Source organism: Gallus gallus, chromosome 4 (genome assembly GCF_016699485.2).
Source record: "Gallus gallus isolate bGalGal1 chromosome 4, bGalGal1.mat.broiler.GRCg7b, whole genome shotgun sequence".
In the NCBI taxonomy this organism is placed as follows: domain Eukaryota; kingdom Metazoa; phylum Chordata; class Aves; order Galliformes; family Phasianidae; genus Gallus; species Gallus gallus.
The window spans coordinates 66,190,543-66,209,178 of NC_052535.1; the positions used below are offsets into that span (position 1 = coordinate 66,190,543).

The window sequence follows — 18,636 nt, forward strand, 5'->3', positions numbered from 1 at the left end:
CAGAAAACATATGTATCCCTTTTATTTTCTTCAGTAATGTAATATGTACGTGTGCTGTTCTGTAAGGATCAGTTGGTGTTTTCTGTTATGTACAATATGTGCTGGAAAAGAACAAAGGCACAACTTTTCTGTGAGTGTGGAAAAATATGTAGAAGGATCTGAGAATGTATTCAGACTGGAGCAGTAACCCAATGTACATACTCTGCAACTAAGCTGTCCCTCATGTTAGGAAATGGAAGCTGCTGGGAGTTGTGGAAATCGTGTTTTCAACTCAATGTTAATATGAAAAAATTGCAGAGACTATTTTTGTTGTGAAATAGTTGATTTTAGCTAGTGACACTTGAACTAAGAAAACAACTTGTAGATTTCACTACTAGAGTGATTCTGAAGGAGAGATTGTAGTTCCTGGCATGTGTTGAAATGGATCAGAAGAAAATCACTGACTGGGCCACTTTTCTTGAGTTATGGAGAAAACATCTGAAATGCAATGCCAGAGGTTCTGTCCCAGGTGGACTGTATGGGAGAGGGAGGCTAACAAAATCTGTCTTCCATTTTAATTGAGATGAAAAATGTACCAAGATGATGTAATAAATTAAAAGAGGTATTAAAATTTTTGAAAACAGTAATAAGTTTTGCTGGAAAGACCAGATTCTTGATGGAGTGCTGTGCTCCTTTGATCTTCAGCAAAAGTCCATGATAATCTGGATACACAATAGCAACAGAGCAGAAGAAAAAGGGGCAGTATGTATCTTAATATATCTCACATAAAAGATTGTGAAATTAAGTAGAATCAGAAGACCCTTTGAAGGTCAGAAAAATGTGGCAATTTAGGAAAAAAAAAATTGATTTTATGAGGGTCACTTCCATATCAAGAAGTCTATAGGTTGCCACTATAGGCAAGCTAGTCAGGTTTCTCAAGTTTGAATGGATGTTTGGTTTAATTTTTCTCTTTTTTAATGGGATTTCTAGGGTTTTCAGGACACTTAAAGAGGAGATTTCATATTATCATAAATGTTGAAAAAGACCACTCAGATCATCTAGTCTAACCATCAACACATCGTTGTCATGTTGGTAGAACTTTTGCTATGAAAGAGCCAGGTGAATATTACTTGGTTTCTTGGTTTCAGCAGAGATGAATTCACTCTCACAGGCAGTGAATTTATGGCCTTCAACTGTGAAATTTAGTGTTTACAGTGTACTGAGATACGTTCTATGAGTTACAGTGTACTGAGATAGTGAAGCATGTGGTGATTGCTGCTGCCTTGAACACTTTGTTTTCCATAAGCCTCTTAAAAATATTCTGCAAAAGTTGCTCTGAATAAAAGTAATATTTTTCTAAGGGGGGGTATCAGCAAACAAGACCTGGGATATGAAAAGCAGGCTGTGTACTCTTTCTCAATTCAGATTTACCTAACCCTTTCAGAACGCTTTATGGTGCTGGGCAATGATGCACATTCTGCAAAAGCATTGCTTCTGCTGCTGTGAGCAAGCTCTGTTCTTATCTATTGATAACTAACTCCTTCCCAGGTCCTAGAAAAAAAGTTTTTGTTGCCATGAAGCTATTCAGATTAATGATCTGATCTATGTGAACTGATTATTTTTCTCCCCAGCCTCTCAAAAAACATAAAGATAAATAAAAAGGCAGGATAGAGGAAAGGCTGTTTTTTGCCCGGAGCTGGTTCATTCTATGGCCTCAAAAAGAGGTGGGAACCACTACTGAGTGAGAAATCATGCCATGTTAAGAGAAGGCTGAGTGTTTTAAAACTAGAGCTATCAATCAGGCTTAAGCTGCAGTTCAGTTGTGTTTCTTTGAGGCTGCCATAAATGTTGCCTTTTGGGAAAAGAGTGTAAGTAGTTATTTTCAAGCAGCTCAGTTCTCTGGTCCAGTTCACTTGTGTAGCTGTGCAGAAACAGCTCATAAGCAGTACAGTCTGAAAGTAATCCAAAGGGGGGAGAAGGAAAGGGAAAATATGTTGTTTAAATTCATTTAAGCAGCACTGAATATGAAACCACAGACTTGTGTTACAATTGTTGGAGTGGAAGGAAGTCCTTTTCTTGCCAGTTCAGTCTGTTTGACAATAGCCATGGATAAGCAGAAAACTCCTCATTTAGATGAATGTCAGAAATGACTCATATAATTAGGAGCCATGCTGCTCTGATCAGCAGCTTTTTCACATGTTGTTCCTGCTGCTCATTTTTCTTCCACGTAGGTAGTGCCAGAAGTAGTTCACGTGTCTTGTACTCCCTGTAATCAATGAATCTTTACCGGAGAAAGGAAGCAAATAGGTTGGGGCTTTTCTAGACCTGTACAATGATTCTTTTCTGACCTATCACCTGCTTGTCTGGGAACATGTTTAATATTAATGTGTTATACCATCAATTTGATTTATTCATGTGTATGATTAGCATTCTAGCAACAGAGTGAAGTGTAGTTTATAAAATACACTTAGTCTGTACAAGTGGAGCAGAATTTAGCTATTGGATTTTGAGATGTACTGCATGTTTTTCTTATTTCTTTGGTTTTGTCGGTGCAGGATTTTTTAATAATTCAGAATTCCTATTTATTTAAAAAAATACTGTTATTTGTTCAAAAATTGATTTTTTTCATTAACTGTGTAACATTTTTATTTAAATGCTATTCTGCATTAAATAAGCTGTTCCTTTTACATTCATTGAAAAAGACTTTTCTTCTCCTTTTAATAGTCTTTAACTCTGTGTCTACATCATTGTTTGCCAACATACTGAGCAATTCTGGCACCGAGCAGACTTGGCTGTTTAAAAGATATGTTCTACCTATCACTGTAGCGGAATTGGACCTGGGGGTGTTGATTGACGCTAGACTGAACATGAGCCAGCAGTGTGCTCAGGTGGCCAAGAAGGCCGATGGCATCCTGGCTTGTATCAGAAATAGTGTGGCCAGCAGGAACGGGGAAGTAATTATCCCCTGTACTCAGCACTGGTGAGGCCACACCTCAAGTACTGTGTCCGGTTTTTGGCCACTTGCTGTAAGAAAGACATTGAGGCCCTGGAGCGTGTCCAGAGGAGGGCAACAAAGCTGGTGAGGGGTCTGGAGCACAGGCCTTATGAGGAGCGGCTGAAGGAGCTGGGATTGTTCAGTCTGGAGAAGAGGAGGCTCAGGGGAGACCTTATTGCTCTCTGTAACTACCTGAAGGGAGGTTGTAGTGAGCTGGGGGTCGGCCTCTTCTCTCATGTGACTAGTGATAGGACTAGAGGGAATGGCTTCAAGCTGTGCCAGGGAAGATTCAGGCTGGATGTTAGGAAATACTGCTTCTCTGTAAGGGTGGTCAGGCACTGGAATGGGCTGCCCAGAGAGGTGGTGGAGTCGGACCCTGGTGGTGTTCAAAGAGCGTTTGGATGTTGTGTTGAGGGACATGGTTTAGCGAGAACCATTGGTGATGGATGAATGGTTGGATTGGGTGATCCTGTGGGTCTTTTCCAACCTTAGCGATTCTATGATTTTATGATTCTATGATCAAAAGCTATCGGGCTTGGAGCAAGAGTTACTGGAAGGACCTGTTTATGCAAATGATCAGAATAAAGAATCTCTAAGTTCTTTTCTGGTTGCAGTTTGGGTGAAACAACATTGTTGTGAAATAGTGTGTTACTCAAAGTATAATCAACTAATGCATCTGTGTGGCATTTGAGGGGAAATTGGAAAATTCAGTCAGGTCCCCTGTAAAACTGCAAGACTTTGCCTGTTGCTGGGTTAGGGTCCTGAGTGCTAACTGTGTATTTGTGCTCTGTATGTCTGTGCAGTGTAAGTGAGCCAGTGGGGTTCTTCTCCTGAGCTAATCAGTCCTATGCAAAACTAATCATGTGAGAATGCAAGGTGTATTTCCTTAATCTGCCAGAGAAGGTTTTTGCGACTGTAGGACATGCTGTTCTCACTGCAGTGAAAATGTATTTATTTGATGATACTGTGATGAAACAATTGCCATTACCCTGAAACTACAGTTTTTGATTTAGAAGTGTGGAGAATAGGGACTTTGTGCAGTTACACTTGCAGTGTAATTTACAGGCTGGATGAAAGAAGGTGGGCTGAGCACCTGTGTTAAAAAGAGGAGGCTCTAACTAACCCAGGCATTTATTTTCCTGGAGAGTGGTCTAGGATATGGACATGCCTGAAATAAACACAGAAATGATGCTGTACCGGAAAGCAAGAATCATGAAACTGATGATAAAATATGAATGACTTTGTTACAAGCGCAGATCCTAGGTTTAGTCCCTCCATCCATCTATCTTATTTTTAAAAGTTCTTGTATAATTACTATAAAATTTCACCTTCGGTGCTGTTTTATTTAACCATGGAGCGCTCCTTAAAGATCAGGTAGGTTCATGGAATTTTACATCTCCCCTGTCAGGAGTGTGCAAATTTTAAAAGATCCGAAGTAGCCCAGAACATGATCTTAGAAGGGACTATTTTGCTACTGTGCCTCAGGTAATAGGTGGTGGTTTTGTGAATCATTTTGTTGAAATTTCACTTTTGGAAAGTCCTATGTGCCACTACTTCACCCAGTTTAGGATAATGTAATATATTTAAGTAACTTCAATGTATTTTTTTCTTTTTTCTTTCTTTTTTTTTTTTTTTTGGTGAGAGGAGGAGACTCAGAATTTTGCATCAGTGTATTTTCCTCTAACCGTGGTTTTCCTCTAACCCAGCCTCAGCAAAACAGTGTAGGCAAGAAATGGTTGTGACAGGGTTAGTGGTTTAAAGAATTTTGTCCGTAAAAACTTCAGTATTTTTATATTTAAATCAGAACTTTTTTGTAATCATGTCACATTTTCCCAAGCAATAAAAATATTCTAAAAAAAAGAATCTTTGCAATACAAGTAAATGGTAAAACTTTATTAAAGTATCAAATAAAACGCCAAAAAAAAAAAAAAGTTTTTATAGAAGATCAAATACAGTGCAAAGTCACAAAGTAAGTAGTTATTAAAGAGATGACAGTTCTCTGATATCCTTTAAAAATAATCAGCTTGTGATTATGAACTGAATTTCCATCACTGGTGTTGTTTTTCAGAAATACCTGCAGTATTTCAGAAATACTTTGCAGTATCTTCAGAGGCAGACTTGCTGAATGGTTAGAGTTGCATCCTATGTAATTTACATTCCCAGGTCCTATCTGACCAGAGGTCTGAGGCAGGTGTCCCAAAAAAAGCATGTAAGAAGCCAGTTCTGAAATGTCTGATGATGGAAAGCTCCTACTCCATTCAGTATTACCTCTGTCCATTTTGCAAAAATAATCGAAAGTGCTAAAGCTCAAATGCTCTTAAGAATTTTCCACTTTCATAAAACAATTGTTGAGGTGGTCATTTAGCAGTAGCATTATGCTTTACAACGTGATTAGTGGCAGTCTGGTCTTGGGAGTGTGCTGATATCACTGCTTATTGCACAATGTACTCTGAGTATAAAGAAAAATAAATATGCTAAGACTTGACTAGACAGCCAAGAAATGCCTTCATCTACTCAGGAAGCTGTCATTAACACCGGATTTTATTAGTTTGTTCTTGTTTAAAATTCTGAAATTGAGGTATGGTTTGTGAAACTCACTTTTAAGAGCTTCATGTACTAAGTTAAGCTGCTGATCACACATAGCTGAGGTAGCTTGCTGCGTATAAAACGGCATGGATAGAGAAATGGTCTTGTAGGTCAGGTGTGGTACAACGATGGTTTAGGACAGGGCATATGTCAACCATTAAAGCAACATAATTCTGTGCTGATAAAAGTAAAAAAGAAAGACTGTGAAGGGAGAATCATCATGTAGAGAAAAGCAGATAAGCAAGTTGATGATTTTGGCAGGAAAGATGCCAAAATTGAAAATAAATTAAAAAAAAATTAAGGAGGGAAAAGCTATCCAAGCTATTCCTGTGGTGGGTTCATCCAACCTGTATCAGAAAGAAATTGGTTTTATTTCTTGTACAGTTTTTTTAGAGGGTCAGAGGATTGTGAAAATATGAGTTTAGTTGTTTTTCCAAGCTAACTTACCAAGTTTCTTTGAATACTTTTTGTTTTCGGATATGCATTTTTGGACAATGTTGTGATAGCATTATGGAATGTCACCTTATCCGTGAGGAATAGACATTACTTATATGCTGTATTTGCTGACTTCCCAATTAAATGCATACTTTGAACCAACTATTAAATGGTGATACTTTTGTTCTAAATATATTGTTTTGATTTCACAGGTGCCTGCATAAATATCACCAACAGCCAGTGCCAAATGCTGCCGTATAACTACACGACTCTAACTTCAGTTCTTTCCATTGTCAAAAGTACTGAAATGGAAAAGTTCCTGAAGTTCTTCAGTTATCTCAGTCGTCTCAGCTGCTATCAACACATCATGCTGTTTGGCTGTAGTCTTGCTCTTCCTGAATGCATCAGTGATGGTGATGACAGGTATTTGGAAACCAAAATCAGTCAGTGATGAGAGCCAATTGTGGTAAAACGCTCTCTATTAATCAGACAAGTGCAGATCCCAACTAAGCCTATGACCTTCTCACTGTAAAACTTCTGTCTGTCAAAGGTATTCACATTTCTGCCAGAATAAGCCAACTGCAATAAGATTCTGTTAGAAAAAGTGTTTCCAGTGCACTAAATAAAAGTGTGACACTGGAGTAGTCAGATTTATTTTCTTAACAAGAAGTCTAAAATTCTTGTACCTCATCTCTCCAATCTGTATGGTCCAAAATGGAATGCTTTGTAATAATATAAATGCTTTAAATATGTAAAACATTGACAAAAAGCGTGGTGGATATTGGTTACATTAAAATTCAAGTCAAGAAAGCAGATTTTTGTTTTTAAGGCAGCAGCCATTTCAATTCTTGTTAGTCTTTTCCTTATGAAAATTTATTGTTTAAATACATTTTATGGTATTAGATTAGCAGGATGTATTCAAAGTGACATAAACGTGGGAAGATTAAGGAGTATGTCTTGATTTCTGTATTTACATAGTTACACAGCGTTCGTATCGTAGGCGTGCACCGTTTTCATTCAGTTTAATTTCAAGTATAGTCAATGAGTTTAGCAGTGCTAAAATCAACATATGGTCCAAAAGGAATAAAGATTATTTTTTTATATATACACAGCTCTTCTGACACTTCTGAAGGGTGAAGGAGTGAGGGAAGAGCTCTTTCTCCTTACTTCTTTATGTGCAAAATTCAGTGGAAGAGAATATAGCAGTTCAAAAAGCAATTCAGTTAACACAATAGTAACTAAGATGCTGAAAGCTCTACAGTTTAGAAGAATAGGAGTAGGATATTTATGAAAGTGCAGCTTTACGTTTTAGATAAGCTGATCTACAATGTAGTTGCTACTGAAAGTCTCAGTCTAGGCAACATACCTGCCATTTCCACCACAACAGAATCTATTAACCCTGCTTAACTCACTCTGATTCATTACAGTTCTCCTCTCACCCCAATTCAGTACTACAATCGAATAAATGGAGAAGTGAAAGGGTAGAAGTTTCAGCATTCCTTTTCAATTTTTTTTTGCTGAAGATAACTTTCTTGCAGAGTATATGTTACAACAGCTAATTTAAAAAGAAAAAAAATTAAGCTGAACTTTGGAATATGCAGATTTTTGCTGTGGGTTTGAGTAGCAACCAAAATATTTTGAGATTGAAGAGTAAGGGTTTTTGTGTGTTTCTTTTTTTTTTTTTTTTTTTTTCCCCAAAGAAGGAACTTTCTTCCTTCTATTTTTAACATCAAAGGTGGGACTGGATTTCCATGCTTAAGTTAATGTCATAGAGATCACCATGCCTCCTTTGATTCTTAATTTAACACCATTTTTCTGGAAACTGTTCTGGACCCTGCAGGTAGATTGGGAAAAATATCCAATGTGAGACTGTAAATGATGCAGGCTTACATTAAAATCTGACTTTAAGTAATGATATGTCTTCAGAGCATGTCATGGGTGACACTGAAAATGAAGGCTGAGTGGCAATCACAGGGAGAACTGTAAGGGTATATTTACAGAATGCTTGTTTGAAAAACATGAGTTGCATTAGTCAGCTTGTGTTCTTTTCAAAGATCCTTTATTTTTTCTTCTTCTTCTTCTTCTTCTTTTTTCTTTTTTTTCCCTCTAAGCAATTGAGCGGTTTCAGTGATTACAGCGTATCTTGTACAACCCAATTGCAGTCAAACAAGTATCCTTTAAATGCAAGTGTAATGAGTTAAAGGAGTGTCATGTCTTTATTAGATGTGATTTCCTGTATTTCTGCCCACTGATCTAAATTTTTTAAAACCAGAGTGCACTATTAATTTTTACTCATTATTTGCATGATATATTTTTAATAAGAAATGAGGCCTATAATGTCTCATGATTTGTTTGTGTTTAGTTGGATATAGACTTAAATCTTTTGTAAAGCCATCCTAATGTCAATAAGTGTTGAATAATGAACTTGAAGCAAGGGGTTTTGCCTTTACTGAATAGTTATGAAATCAGAACATATTTATTTTTATTTCCTTTCAATATGCTTGTTATTGTATTAGCAACCTGTATTGACTTTACGAAGTCGACATGAACAGGGAATATTTGAAAAAAAAGGTCATGTCAGAAACTTAGAGGTTAATTAAGATTTATTACTGTAAAATCCGAATGTTGAGATGATTTAAAATAAGTGAATCTCATTTTCAGAATGAGAATTTAGTCTAGACAACTTCAAGAGAAATGGATACAATACCTGCACAAAACAGTAATTTAATATCTCCCTCTAGACCTCAGTAATAATTCACCTCAATGAGACAAGTCAAAAATAAATGAAATTTGGGAATTCTGTCTGTGACTCTGGAGTGGCCCTGGAGAAATCCCTTTGTTGGCATGAAAAGCTCTTGGAATAATAAGGGAAACTCATTTTCTATGTGTTGAGCACAGATACGAAAAAGGAAGAGACAGGCATGTTTTACGTCTGTTAAACAGGGTCAGTTGGTAAATATTAGGAACATACTGAAGGAATCTGGATAAGGAGAAGAGCCACTGTAAAAAGACCCTGAGAATAATGAATAGGAATAGGTCCACATGCTGTATCCCTTTTTTGGAAATAAGATTTTTTTTAGCATACAGTATCATAAAACATATGCTAGTATGCAGAACAGTTGTCGCTGACATTGTCTCTAGTTCCTCCTGTGAATTACTGATGTTTCATCCTAACTGACAGCATCTCTGATAATGGTATCTATTGATACTTCTTTGTTTTATAGTGCAGTTGCCTCAAATTCATGTAAAACATAATTTGACAAATGCTGCTTACACAGTAAAGAAGAAATGAGAACCATGTGATGCTCAGATGTTTATTCTTAGGTATTGTTGAGAGAGTTTGTTGGCACCTTCAGCCTTGGGAGCAATAATTATAACAATGTGCTACAAGAAGCAACAAGAAGGGAAGTTACAAATGCTAATCTTTGGTATCCAATATGCTGTTGTTACACAGCTTTGTTCTGATGTTTTAATTTATGTCTGTTCCACGTTTATCTTTCATGTGTTCATAAACATCGTTTTCATTATCACTTGGAGGAGATGAGTTTCTGGGCAGGGAGTGTCTTCAGTGTTTGTGTAACACACGGTGTAGTTATGTTCTGGAATTTCTGAATACTAATACAATACTGTTGCTATTAAAGATCATTCTCCTTAATTTTATTACAACGAGAATGAGGTGTGGCAGTAAAAAAAAAAGTCTAAAAAATTATATTTCACTTCAGCAACTGTGGATGCACAATCAGTTACCTCTGCTATTCTAAATATATATATATATGATTGTACCTTTAAGAAGCTACTTTTAAGTAGAACTAAAACCTGTGTGAAAATGGTACATGGGAAGTTGAAGTGCATTAGGGTAAAGCTATTATTTGCTCATAACTTGGGTGGGGCTCATCATTTAAAAAGATTGTGAAACATCTTCCTGAGTAAATGGGTGAGATCTTTCCAACATGACTTAAAAATTACTTACAAAACCTGTCTTAACGCTGTCCAGCGGCACTCCTAAGATGTGACTCTACTGAAAATTGACATCTTTTACTCATTGCTATGTCTGATAACTTCTGAAATGTTTGAGGTAGTAACTTTTTTTCATTCTGCATAGTCTATGATCAGTTGCCACCAGTGACAACGCTTGTGCTTCATTTGTTGTAAGGAAAAACTGTTCTTAGAGCTGTTGGTTATCATTAAGGATTTAAGCTAATGAGTTTTAGTTTATCATTGGGAGTGGGCCAAAGGTCAGTAACTCTAACATAGTGTTTGTTTGTTTCTTTATAGCAACTCACTTGCACTGGATTCTGCAATTTCTACAGACTTAGAGCTTACAGAAAATTTAAAGTTTCAAAATTAGGAAAGTTTATAGTGGGTCAACTTATAACTGCAAAATGCAATCACTCACTGAGTGATACTTTCTAATAATGCTTATGTTTAGGTGTCTTCTAAAAGCTTGAGGAATTCCAGCAATCCTTGGTGTAGAAATGTATTCCAGAAAACAGAGCAAATGCCTTCCATTGATATATCCCCAGAGTATTAAATCTTTCAAGGTCGAACTTAATTTAAACTCAGACAAGAAAACAGTATTTGAGCAGTGTAAATAAGGTAGTATACTCTTAAGGTAAATTTCTCATGGACTTTTCATTTCTGCATCTGTTTACACACTGCTTTTTTCATCTCAGACATCTTTGAAAACAAAGTTGTGAAATGGTTTATATCTTAAGTTAGGGCTCAAAGGGTTCATCTGAGATCTTGGCTTTTTATCTTGATTAAAATCTGCAGAATTACTTCACTCATGTACAAACACACATTCTTGCTTTTTTTTTTTTTTTTTCCTCAGGTTCATTCTAAAGTAGAAAGTAATGTGCAATTAAGAGAGTCTTTCCTCTGATTTTTCAGGCTCTTTCTTGTAAAGGAGTTTGTCAGTGTCTGTATGTAACAGTTCTTGTAACCTCCATGGGGCAAATAACAGTAAATAATAACTGTAAGTAATAACAGAAAAAGACACACTGAAAGCTGAAGAGATCTGGTAGAGGCTAGGGGAAAAACAACTAGTGAAAACTGGGTTATTGGGAAAAGGTTGTATGAAGCTATAAACAGTTTTTGTGTAGTCAGCTACCCTTTGAAGTGTTGGAGATGGTAGGAAAGAGCTCATAATGTGAAATCCAATTTTTTTTTTCTCATTGTCTTTATCTTTTTTTCTGTAATTTTTAAAAAGACTGAAAGTAAAAATGATTCATTTTCTGTATGGGCATAAGCTAGTATGAAATGTTCGGTCCAGAAAGCAAATCCAGATATCTGTATGTAAGATTTTAACAACAGCTGAAAACAAATTTGAGATGAGAAAAATTTCTTTCACGTGCTCTTAAAATACATTCAAGAATCAAACTTTATATAGCAAGAGATCTCAGAATGTCATGTGTTGCATAAAACATGAATATCAGAGATGTGGCTGTTTTCCTGCCTTTATGAACTGCCACTAGACTTATGGATTTTGTTTCTTCGGCTTACAGTGAAATTGATTTTTTTTAAAATTGATTTTCTTTTATTGTAGTGAACACTTAGAAGTTAAAAAATAATAATCTTATAGAAAAATAATTTCTTAAAGTTTCTTGATGACTTTAGGGTACTTTGTAGAAAATATTAACTGAAACATCGATCTTGTTCATGTTACACAGATCTTGTTCATGTAGCTAAAGAGAATTTTTATATCAGGACTTTGAATAGGAAGCTATCAACATATCTATTTTTCAAAGTCCATAATGTGTTCAATTGTGTATGAAATATGTATGAGTATGTATGACTTTTGATAGGTAATTCTACTCTTGCATATTTCAGTCTTGTTTTAATCTACCTAATTTTAGTAACAAAAGCAGGTAAATATGCCAAGATAGAACAGCAGCTGTTAGGAACTCTGAGAAATCAGTCTGATAGGTGACCTGTGGCTTTTTATAATGTACCTGTGCAGTTGCATCAAATTATAGTTGCAAAACTTTGCATTTCTGTAGCTTTTAAGAAGTGCTTAAATTTTATGTGCTGGTGAAATTAATTTCTGAGTCACTTCTTGGTAACTGCATTAGGAAACCCTCCTGGAAGGACATTTAGAATCTGCTAACAAAATCCTATTTGCTGTGATTTCACTGGAATTGTTGCTACTTGATTTAAAGCTACAGCACTGATGAGATTTTTTTTTTTTTTTTTTTTTTTACCATGATCTGAGTGCATGGGGTGAAGGCTGCTTTCAGAAGCATATAAAATGGCTACTGGTCATCTCCTAGTTTGCAGTATGGCTCTTCATACACTGTGGGAATTGCTTCATTCTTTCTTTTTTTATAGTGCCTCTGCAGACCAAGCAAGTCAGCATGACTCAAAGAGGCTATTCAGGCTAGATTTTTCACAATAGTTTTCTGTCAAGGAGATCTGTTCTATCCTTCAGCCTTGATGCAGAAGACTATTAATTCCAACTTTTATAATGTGAATAAAACAGAGGTGATTTTTAACAGATGAAGTGCTTTATATCCAGAGTGTTTGAAATCACATGTGTTTTGTTTTAAATTTTGCCATATCTTTCTTTAAAGTCCTTGGGAATGTGACAGGCTGATTCAGTACAAGAAAGCCCACTGTTGTAGAATCTGTCTATGAATACATAACTGAGTTATAATCCAGTCCTTGGTTTTTAATGTATTTGTGGTTCATGTATGCACAGTTGTGATCACACAATGTTGAAGATCCAGCTAATGAAAAACACATATTGTCAAATCCTGTCTTATAATGAACCCAAAACTTAGGGAGGAGGAGTCTGATATAATTGTGAATGCTTGCCCACACAAATAATGTGCTCTACTTCACTGTTGTTTTTAAACATTATACAGAGGAAATTGGTGTAACTGTTTCTGTTTAACCAAAAAACTGATCTCACACACACACACAAGGTGTGTTACTTGAGAAATCACAGACAAGAAGAACAACTGCATGCTTTTTTTCTTTCCTTGTGCACTTTGCATCAATCAATATGCCATCTGATAGCTATAATTCCACCAATGATTGTAATAATAATATCGTGGTTTAATTCTTTCAGAAGTAGACTGTTGAGGATACAATTGCTAATGGCAGATAGTCAACGTTTGGCATATTGTGAGCAGAATTTAAATAGCCAGTTTGAGCTCCGGTCTCTCCTCAGTCTGATCGTGAACTAATTCAAGGTGAAATAGAATTGACTTAGAGCAGTAAGAAAGTGGAATGGTTGGCAGGTGTAATGCACAGGGGTGAGGTTCAAAGTGGCAACAAAGTTTGTTTAGAATATCTATCAAACAGCAATAAAAATTTCTGTGTACTTTTGAAAACGTTTATGTACAAGAGCAAATGTCATATACAAGGTCGTGGTTCAAACCATGTTTCAGTGAAAGTGATGAATATACCTGAATTGTTTTCCTACGTAAAATGCAATGAACCAACTTTTAGTTGAAACTGAAATCTTAGTACGTAACACATGGATACATATGAGGAAAAGAAAATCTACAATATACAGGTTCAGAAAGTATTTGCACAGTGAAATTAATTATAACAAATCCTCAAAGCACAACTCCTGCTCTGACTAAAGCTAAGTGATCGAGAAAGAAAATGTTATTTTTACTGTCTCATCAACAGAACATGTTCTTTATGAGATACAAGTGAGACACTGAGTGGGAGATCAGCTGGTTTACATCTGACTTCAAAGAAAGGAATACTCACATATGTCTGAAAGATTGGCATTGAACATTTTTCCAAGAAATGAAAAAACTTTAAAATGATGAATCATGTTACAGCTGTAACGATGTAGCTGAAATTAGTGTTGCATTTTTATAACAGTTTTCTTTCCAAAGCAGCCTGTATTATTCATAAATAATGTTGTCCTTCGTGTGTTATTTCATTAATATTGTGGAGTTGATTCTTACAAGGCATAAAAAAATATGCTAAAGAGAACACTAGCATTTGCAGTGTCCCTTAGAACGCAGACCTTGAAGTCAATATGTGATACTCAGTACTCATTTTTGGTGGAAGACTGAGACAGTGTAGAGATGAGAAACAGAGTTCATCTTTGTAGAGAATGCAAGGGAAAATACAGGTGAAGATATGGGATTGATCAAAATACCTATATTTAATGTTGATTGATGTATCTTCTCCTATGACCTTTTATTTAGATGTGTATAATTTTGGAGAAAATAAAGTGCACTAGTTACAACTTTTAAGTCAAACTTCCATAATCATCAGGAGTTTCTAGTGTCTCAAAATATTCAAGTAATAGAACTTGAAATCTGGTACGGAGCTTGTATTAATAAGTGGTAGGGTTTGTGTCGTTGTTCTTGCAAGCTAGTAAAATAAGAGAAGTAGAATAGAATGTGTATTTAGGTTAGAGTAATCTCTGCAACCTACTGTTTTTATGAAGTAGATGGGCCTATGGATATGCATTCAGGAATTCATTCACAAGTTTTATCTTTTAAATCTCAGAAAAATCATTACTCATATGTCCTGAGTTGACAAGAGGTTGGAAGGAAAGTCTCTGAAAGCTTTTCTGTTAGGGTCATGGCTCAGCTAGTGTTGAAGGACCCATGAAAAGCTTGTAACTGGGGCTGGCCCTGGAGCTCTGTTACAGGCCCTCACGTAAAAAGTCCTGAAAAGGAGTCTTGAGATAAGTCCTGTAAAGGAGTCTTATCTCAAACTCTTTTACAGTACTGTGCCAGTAGATGGCAGATGCAGTGTAGGGGAAGGACAGATCAGGGGCAAAATATAAGGAAATTAGAACAGAAATTAGAAGCTGCGGAGAATATTTTCACCATTTCAGAGAACTGTCCTTTCTCTGCCCATACACAGTGGCTGTTTACAACTACTGACATTTGGTTGTACAGAAGGAAGGGATTACTTAAGAAATTAATTTAAAAATTAAAAACTAGAAAAGTAATTTAGAGCTGTAAACAATGGCCAAAATGATGTTGGTGGTCCATTGTGTGTGAAGTTGGCTTTTGCCATAGTAAATGGCATCGAATTTGTACATAGCATTTTACCCTCTTTACTGATCTGACGTATTGGCCATGAAAATCACAGAATGATGTGTCAAAGTGTGTGTGCCTGGAGGAGTTGAGGACAGAACAGATTTTTTAAATTTATCAAGGAGTTTTTTTTTTTTTTTTTTAAGACATTTTGGGCATGGGAACATCCCTTTGAAAACATATTTCACAACACTGCCTGGGGGATTTAAGGGAAGGGAAGGAGTCAGAAATCAAGAAGACTTATTATTTTAAGAATGCGTATTTTACTGATTGATTGCCTCCAGTCCAGTTGGTATAATGATTTTCTGTGTGTATTGTCTATTATAAGCTCTGGTGTCTGGTCTCTAAGCTGGGATGTTAACAGGGAATCACAGGTCAATTTTAATTTCTCCTATGCATGCAATATATTATTTCTGATAAACAGATACTGAGCATTTAATTAACTGAAATAATTATTTGTGGCAAGTCATAGAGTGAATACAGCCTCTCTTTAATTTGAAAATTTATTATATGTGCTAGAAAAACACACTTGTTTTTACAAAATGAGCTTTATTTCATTTGATAAAATGTAATGTGTAAGCTGTCAGTAAAACATTACACTTTCTCAAACGTCACAGGAGAATCAACATTGATAGTTTCCTATCACACTTTTGCATCTGGACTCAAAACCAGAAAGATGTAGGTGAGGGAAAAAAAATCCCTCTAGTAGGTATGGGTACACTGTCTTGTGCAGGAGTTAATAAAGCAAGATTGAACAATGTTTAAAGGGTTGTCTAGGAATTCATGTACTTTTCAGCTCATGCTTAGCCTCTCTTAAAGAACAGCTTATTAACAAATACCTTTAAACTGTCTGCAGTGAAAAACTAATGAGAGTTCAATTAGTGAGATATGTTAATAAGTATCTGGTATGTTTCCCTCTCCTGTGAGCAGCTGCTGCTGCCTTGCTGGAGGCTGTAGTAGTAAAGCACCCTACTACCTGCAGGCTGAGCAGGGCAGGCAAAGTGAAGTCATAGTATCATGCAGATGGGAAGGCACCTCTTCAAACCCCTGCCTTAGATCAGAGCCAAATTGAAAGATAGTTCAAATTGCTCAGGACCATTTCCAGAGGTTCCACAGCGTCTCTGGAGAACGTGTTCCAGACTGTTTCATGGTAGATTTTAAGTTGACTTTAATTTGGTAGAGCTGCAGAAAGAATCAGTCTTCTATTTCTGTACTTGTTTTTCTCCAGCTCAGTACTGCCCTTTTCTTGTTGTGGTAGCACCATTCAGTTCTGTGATAAATTGGATCAGAAAACTGATCTGAATTGAATTGGGAATGAGGGAGAAAAGTGAGTTGAAGGGAGGTTCAGAAACCAATCTGTGGGGAGAGCTTCATTCTTTCAATGACAGCATTTGCTCATTGATGTGAATGCTTGTGAAACAACTTCATTGTGAGGAAGCAGTATGATAATTAATTTAACAACAGATTTCTTCTCATTGATAGTGTTGGAGCGAGACAGTCAATGAATGATAGGAATGTCCATGATTCTTTAGGACTGCTGACTAAACATAGCTCAAAAGTTTCTGTTTAGGCTGGTACCTGAGGTCTTCCTTTCAACAGTATTCTGAAATCCACAGGGAAGCATTTGTTCTGGAAATGAACATGAAAGTAAGGATATGTATCAGAATGTCTTGTGGAAATGGGAAGCTGTCCTTTAGGCACAGTGTTGTTTTGGGCACCTTTATTATCCTGGTCATAGTAATATATGCAGAGCAGCTGGGCACAGTGTGTAGGCTGTGCACAGCACAGCTACTTTGTATGTTGTGGTTAGTGCCTTGTGGGTAGGAGTGCTGTAGGGAAGCCCTGTTTCTAAAGTACATTGAATCTCTCTCTCAAACATGACCTAACTGTATTGGGTTCTAGGAACAACATAAAGTCTAGAATTTTCAGTTGCAGAGGCTGAAGCCTTACAATGTCACAGTGCTTAAGTGCTCAGTTTCCTTGTGTAGCTTCTGCAGCCTACTTAATCACCATTTTATTCACCATTACTAAAGAATTTCTGTAGCAATGCTGTGGTTGAAATAGCTTTGTGTGAATGCTGTGTTCAGAGGACCTCTGCTTCACTGAGACAGCTTATCTTTGCCAAGTGTGAATTTTGTTTGCTAACATAAAAAAAAATCTTGTAACCTGTGTTCTTATGCATATTAGGAACTGTTTCTTCTTCTTCTTCTTCTTCTTTTTTCCAAGAGGTGTTTCTACAGAGAAAACTAAAACAGAAATGTGTTCAGCACTTGTATGATAAATATCAGACATAGAATTTTCAGAAGTTTGATTTGATTTAGGAGTGGTTTTGGCAGACGGTACAAGATTGTAAAAATAGCTCATAATTGTACCACTATTATTAGTAATATTTATTTACAGTAATTCCTGGCTAAACTATGGCCCTAATGAATTACTCTAAATTACTTTACTACATCTCTCCCATTTTCACTGTCATGTTTGACTTCTGTGATGGGATCACTAAGAAATCTCAGAAGGAGGACTGGCTACTTTTTTCAGGTCAGATTATTTCAACTAATTGTATTTATGATCCAAAACATTAAATAATTTTGCTAGCTTTTTTTTTTTCTTTTTTTGGTGGCAGTAATTTCTGTTCTATATGGTAACATGTACGTAGCAATTTGCTAGGTATGGGAGAAGAGAAAAAATGATTCTGCTGTACGAGATATAAATCAGGTGATTTAATTGTTAGGGTATTGTCAGCTCAACTGTAACATATGGTGCTGCTGTATGCAGAAAATAGCTGCAGGATCAGAGTGGATACTCCACAGCACTGAGTTTCTGTTTGTTTCTGGCTCCAGATAGAAATGGCTCCGTTTTGGTCAAGTTAGTACACTGTGGGACATGTATGCATCCATCCTGATAATAATCAGCTCAGTTTAGCTACATTGTCAAAAAAAAATGTTGCTAGACGTGAAGGAGATGCTGTTAAGTTCAGTATCAGCTGATGCAGAAGGCAGAAAATCCAACAGCAGCTGCTGCCCCCTCTATTCATTTCTGGGTGGGTGGGAGGAGTCTTTTCAATCTAAAATTGCATTTGTATTTGTTCCCATTTCCACTTCTACTTAAATCACGAATTCGTATTTCCTTCTTCTGGCCAAACGCGATTCAATTTCTATGTGAGCTCTTGTTATAAATAATACACTTGGATATAATTGATCTGTTCTAGACTTTTGCAAGTGTAATTCTTTAGTTGTCTCTTTACTCTTGCCACCAGATAGGACATCTATTAAGGAACAGTTCATTTCTTGTTTTGGTTAGACCTGTTATTTTTAGAAGAAAAAAACCCCAAAAACAAAACATCTATATGGACCTATAGAAGAGATTCTAGTCCATTTTTTTTCATCTTATTTGGTTCTTAGACTTTCAAGTTCTCATAGTCTATAAATGGACTACATGCTTTTCCATGCTGCAGGCAGTCTGTTCAGTATCTCCAATTTCTCTTTCATTCTCATTGCGTAAACCAGGCTTTTTCAGTCTCTTGGAAAGGGCAATCCTCATGTGGATCATCTGTAAGAGTCACCATCGTGACAGCAGATATAATATTCATGAATGTACAAATGAGAATTGGCTTTCTGCACTGGC

At 36.3% G+C, this 18,636-nt stretch overlaps 1 protein-coding gene across 3 annotated transcripts in view; it reads left to right on the forward strand.

Moving 5' to 3' along the window:
* The window catches only part of CORIN (corin, serine peptidase), a 123,166-nt gene that overhangs the window by 35,341 nt on the left and 69,189 nt on the right, over positions 1 to 18,636 (forward strand). For all 3 annotated transcript variants that reach the window (XM_015285490.3, XM_025150049.2, XM_040700259.2), the window contains exon 4: positions 6,208 to 6,418. In XM_015285490.3, the coding sequence (XP_015140976.2) occupies positions 6,208 to 6,418 (211 nt within the window). The remainder of the gene's footprint in view (positions 1 to 6,207; positions 6,419 to 18,636) is intronic.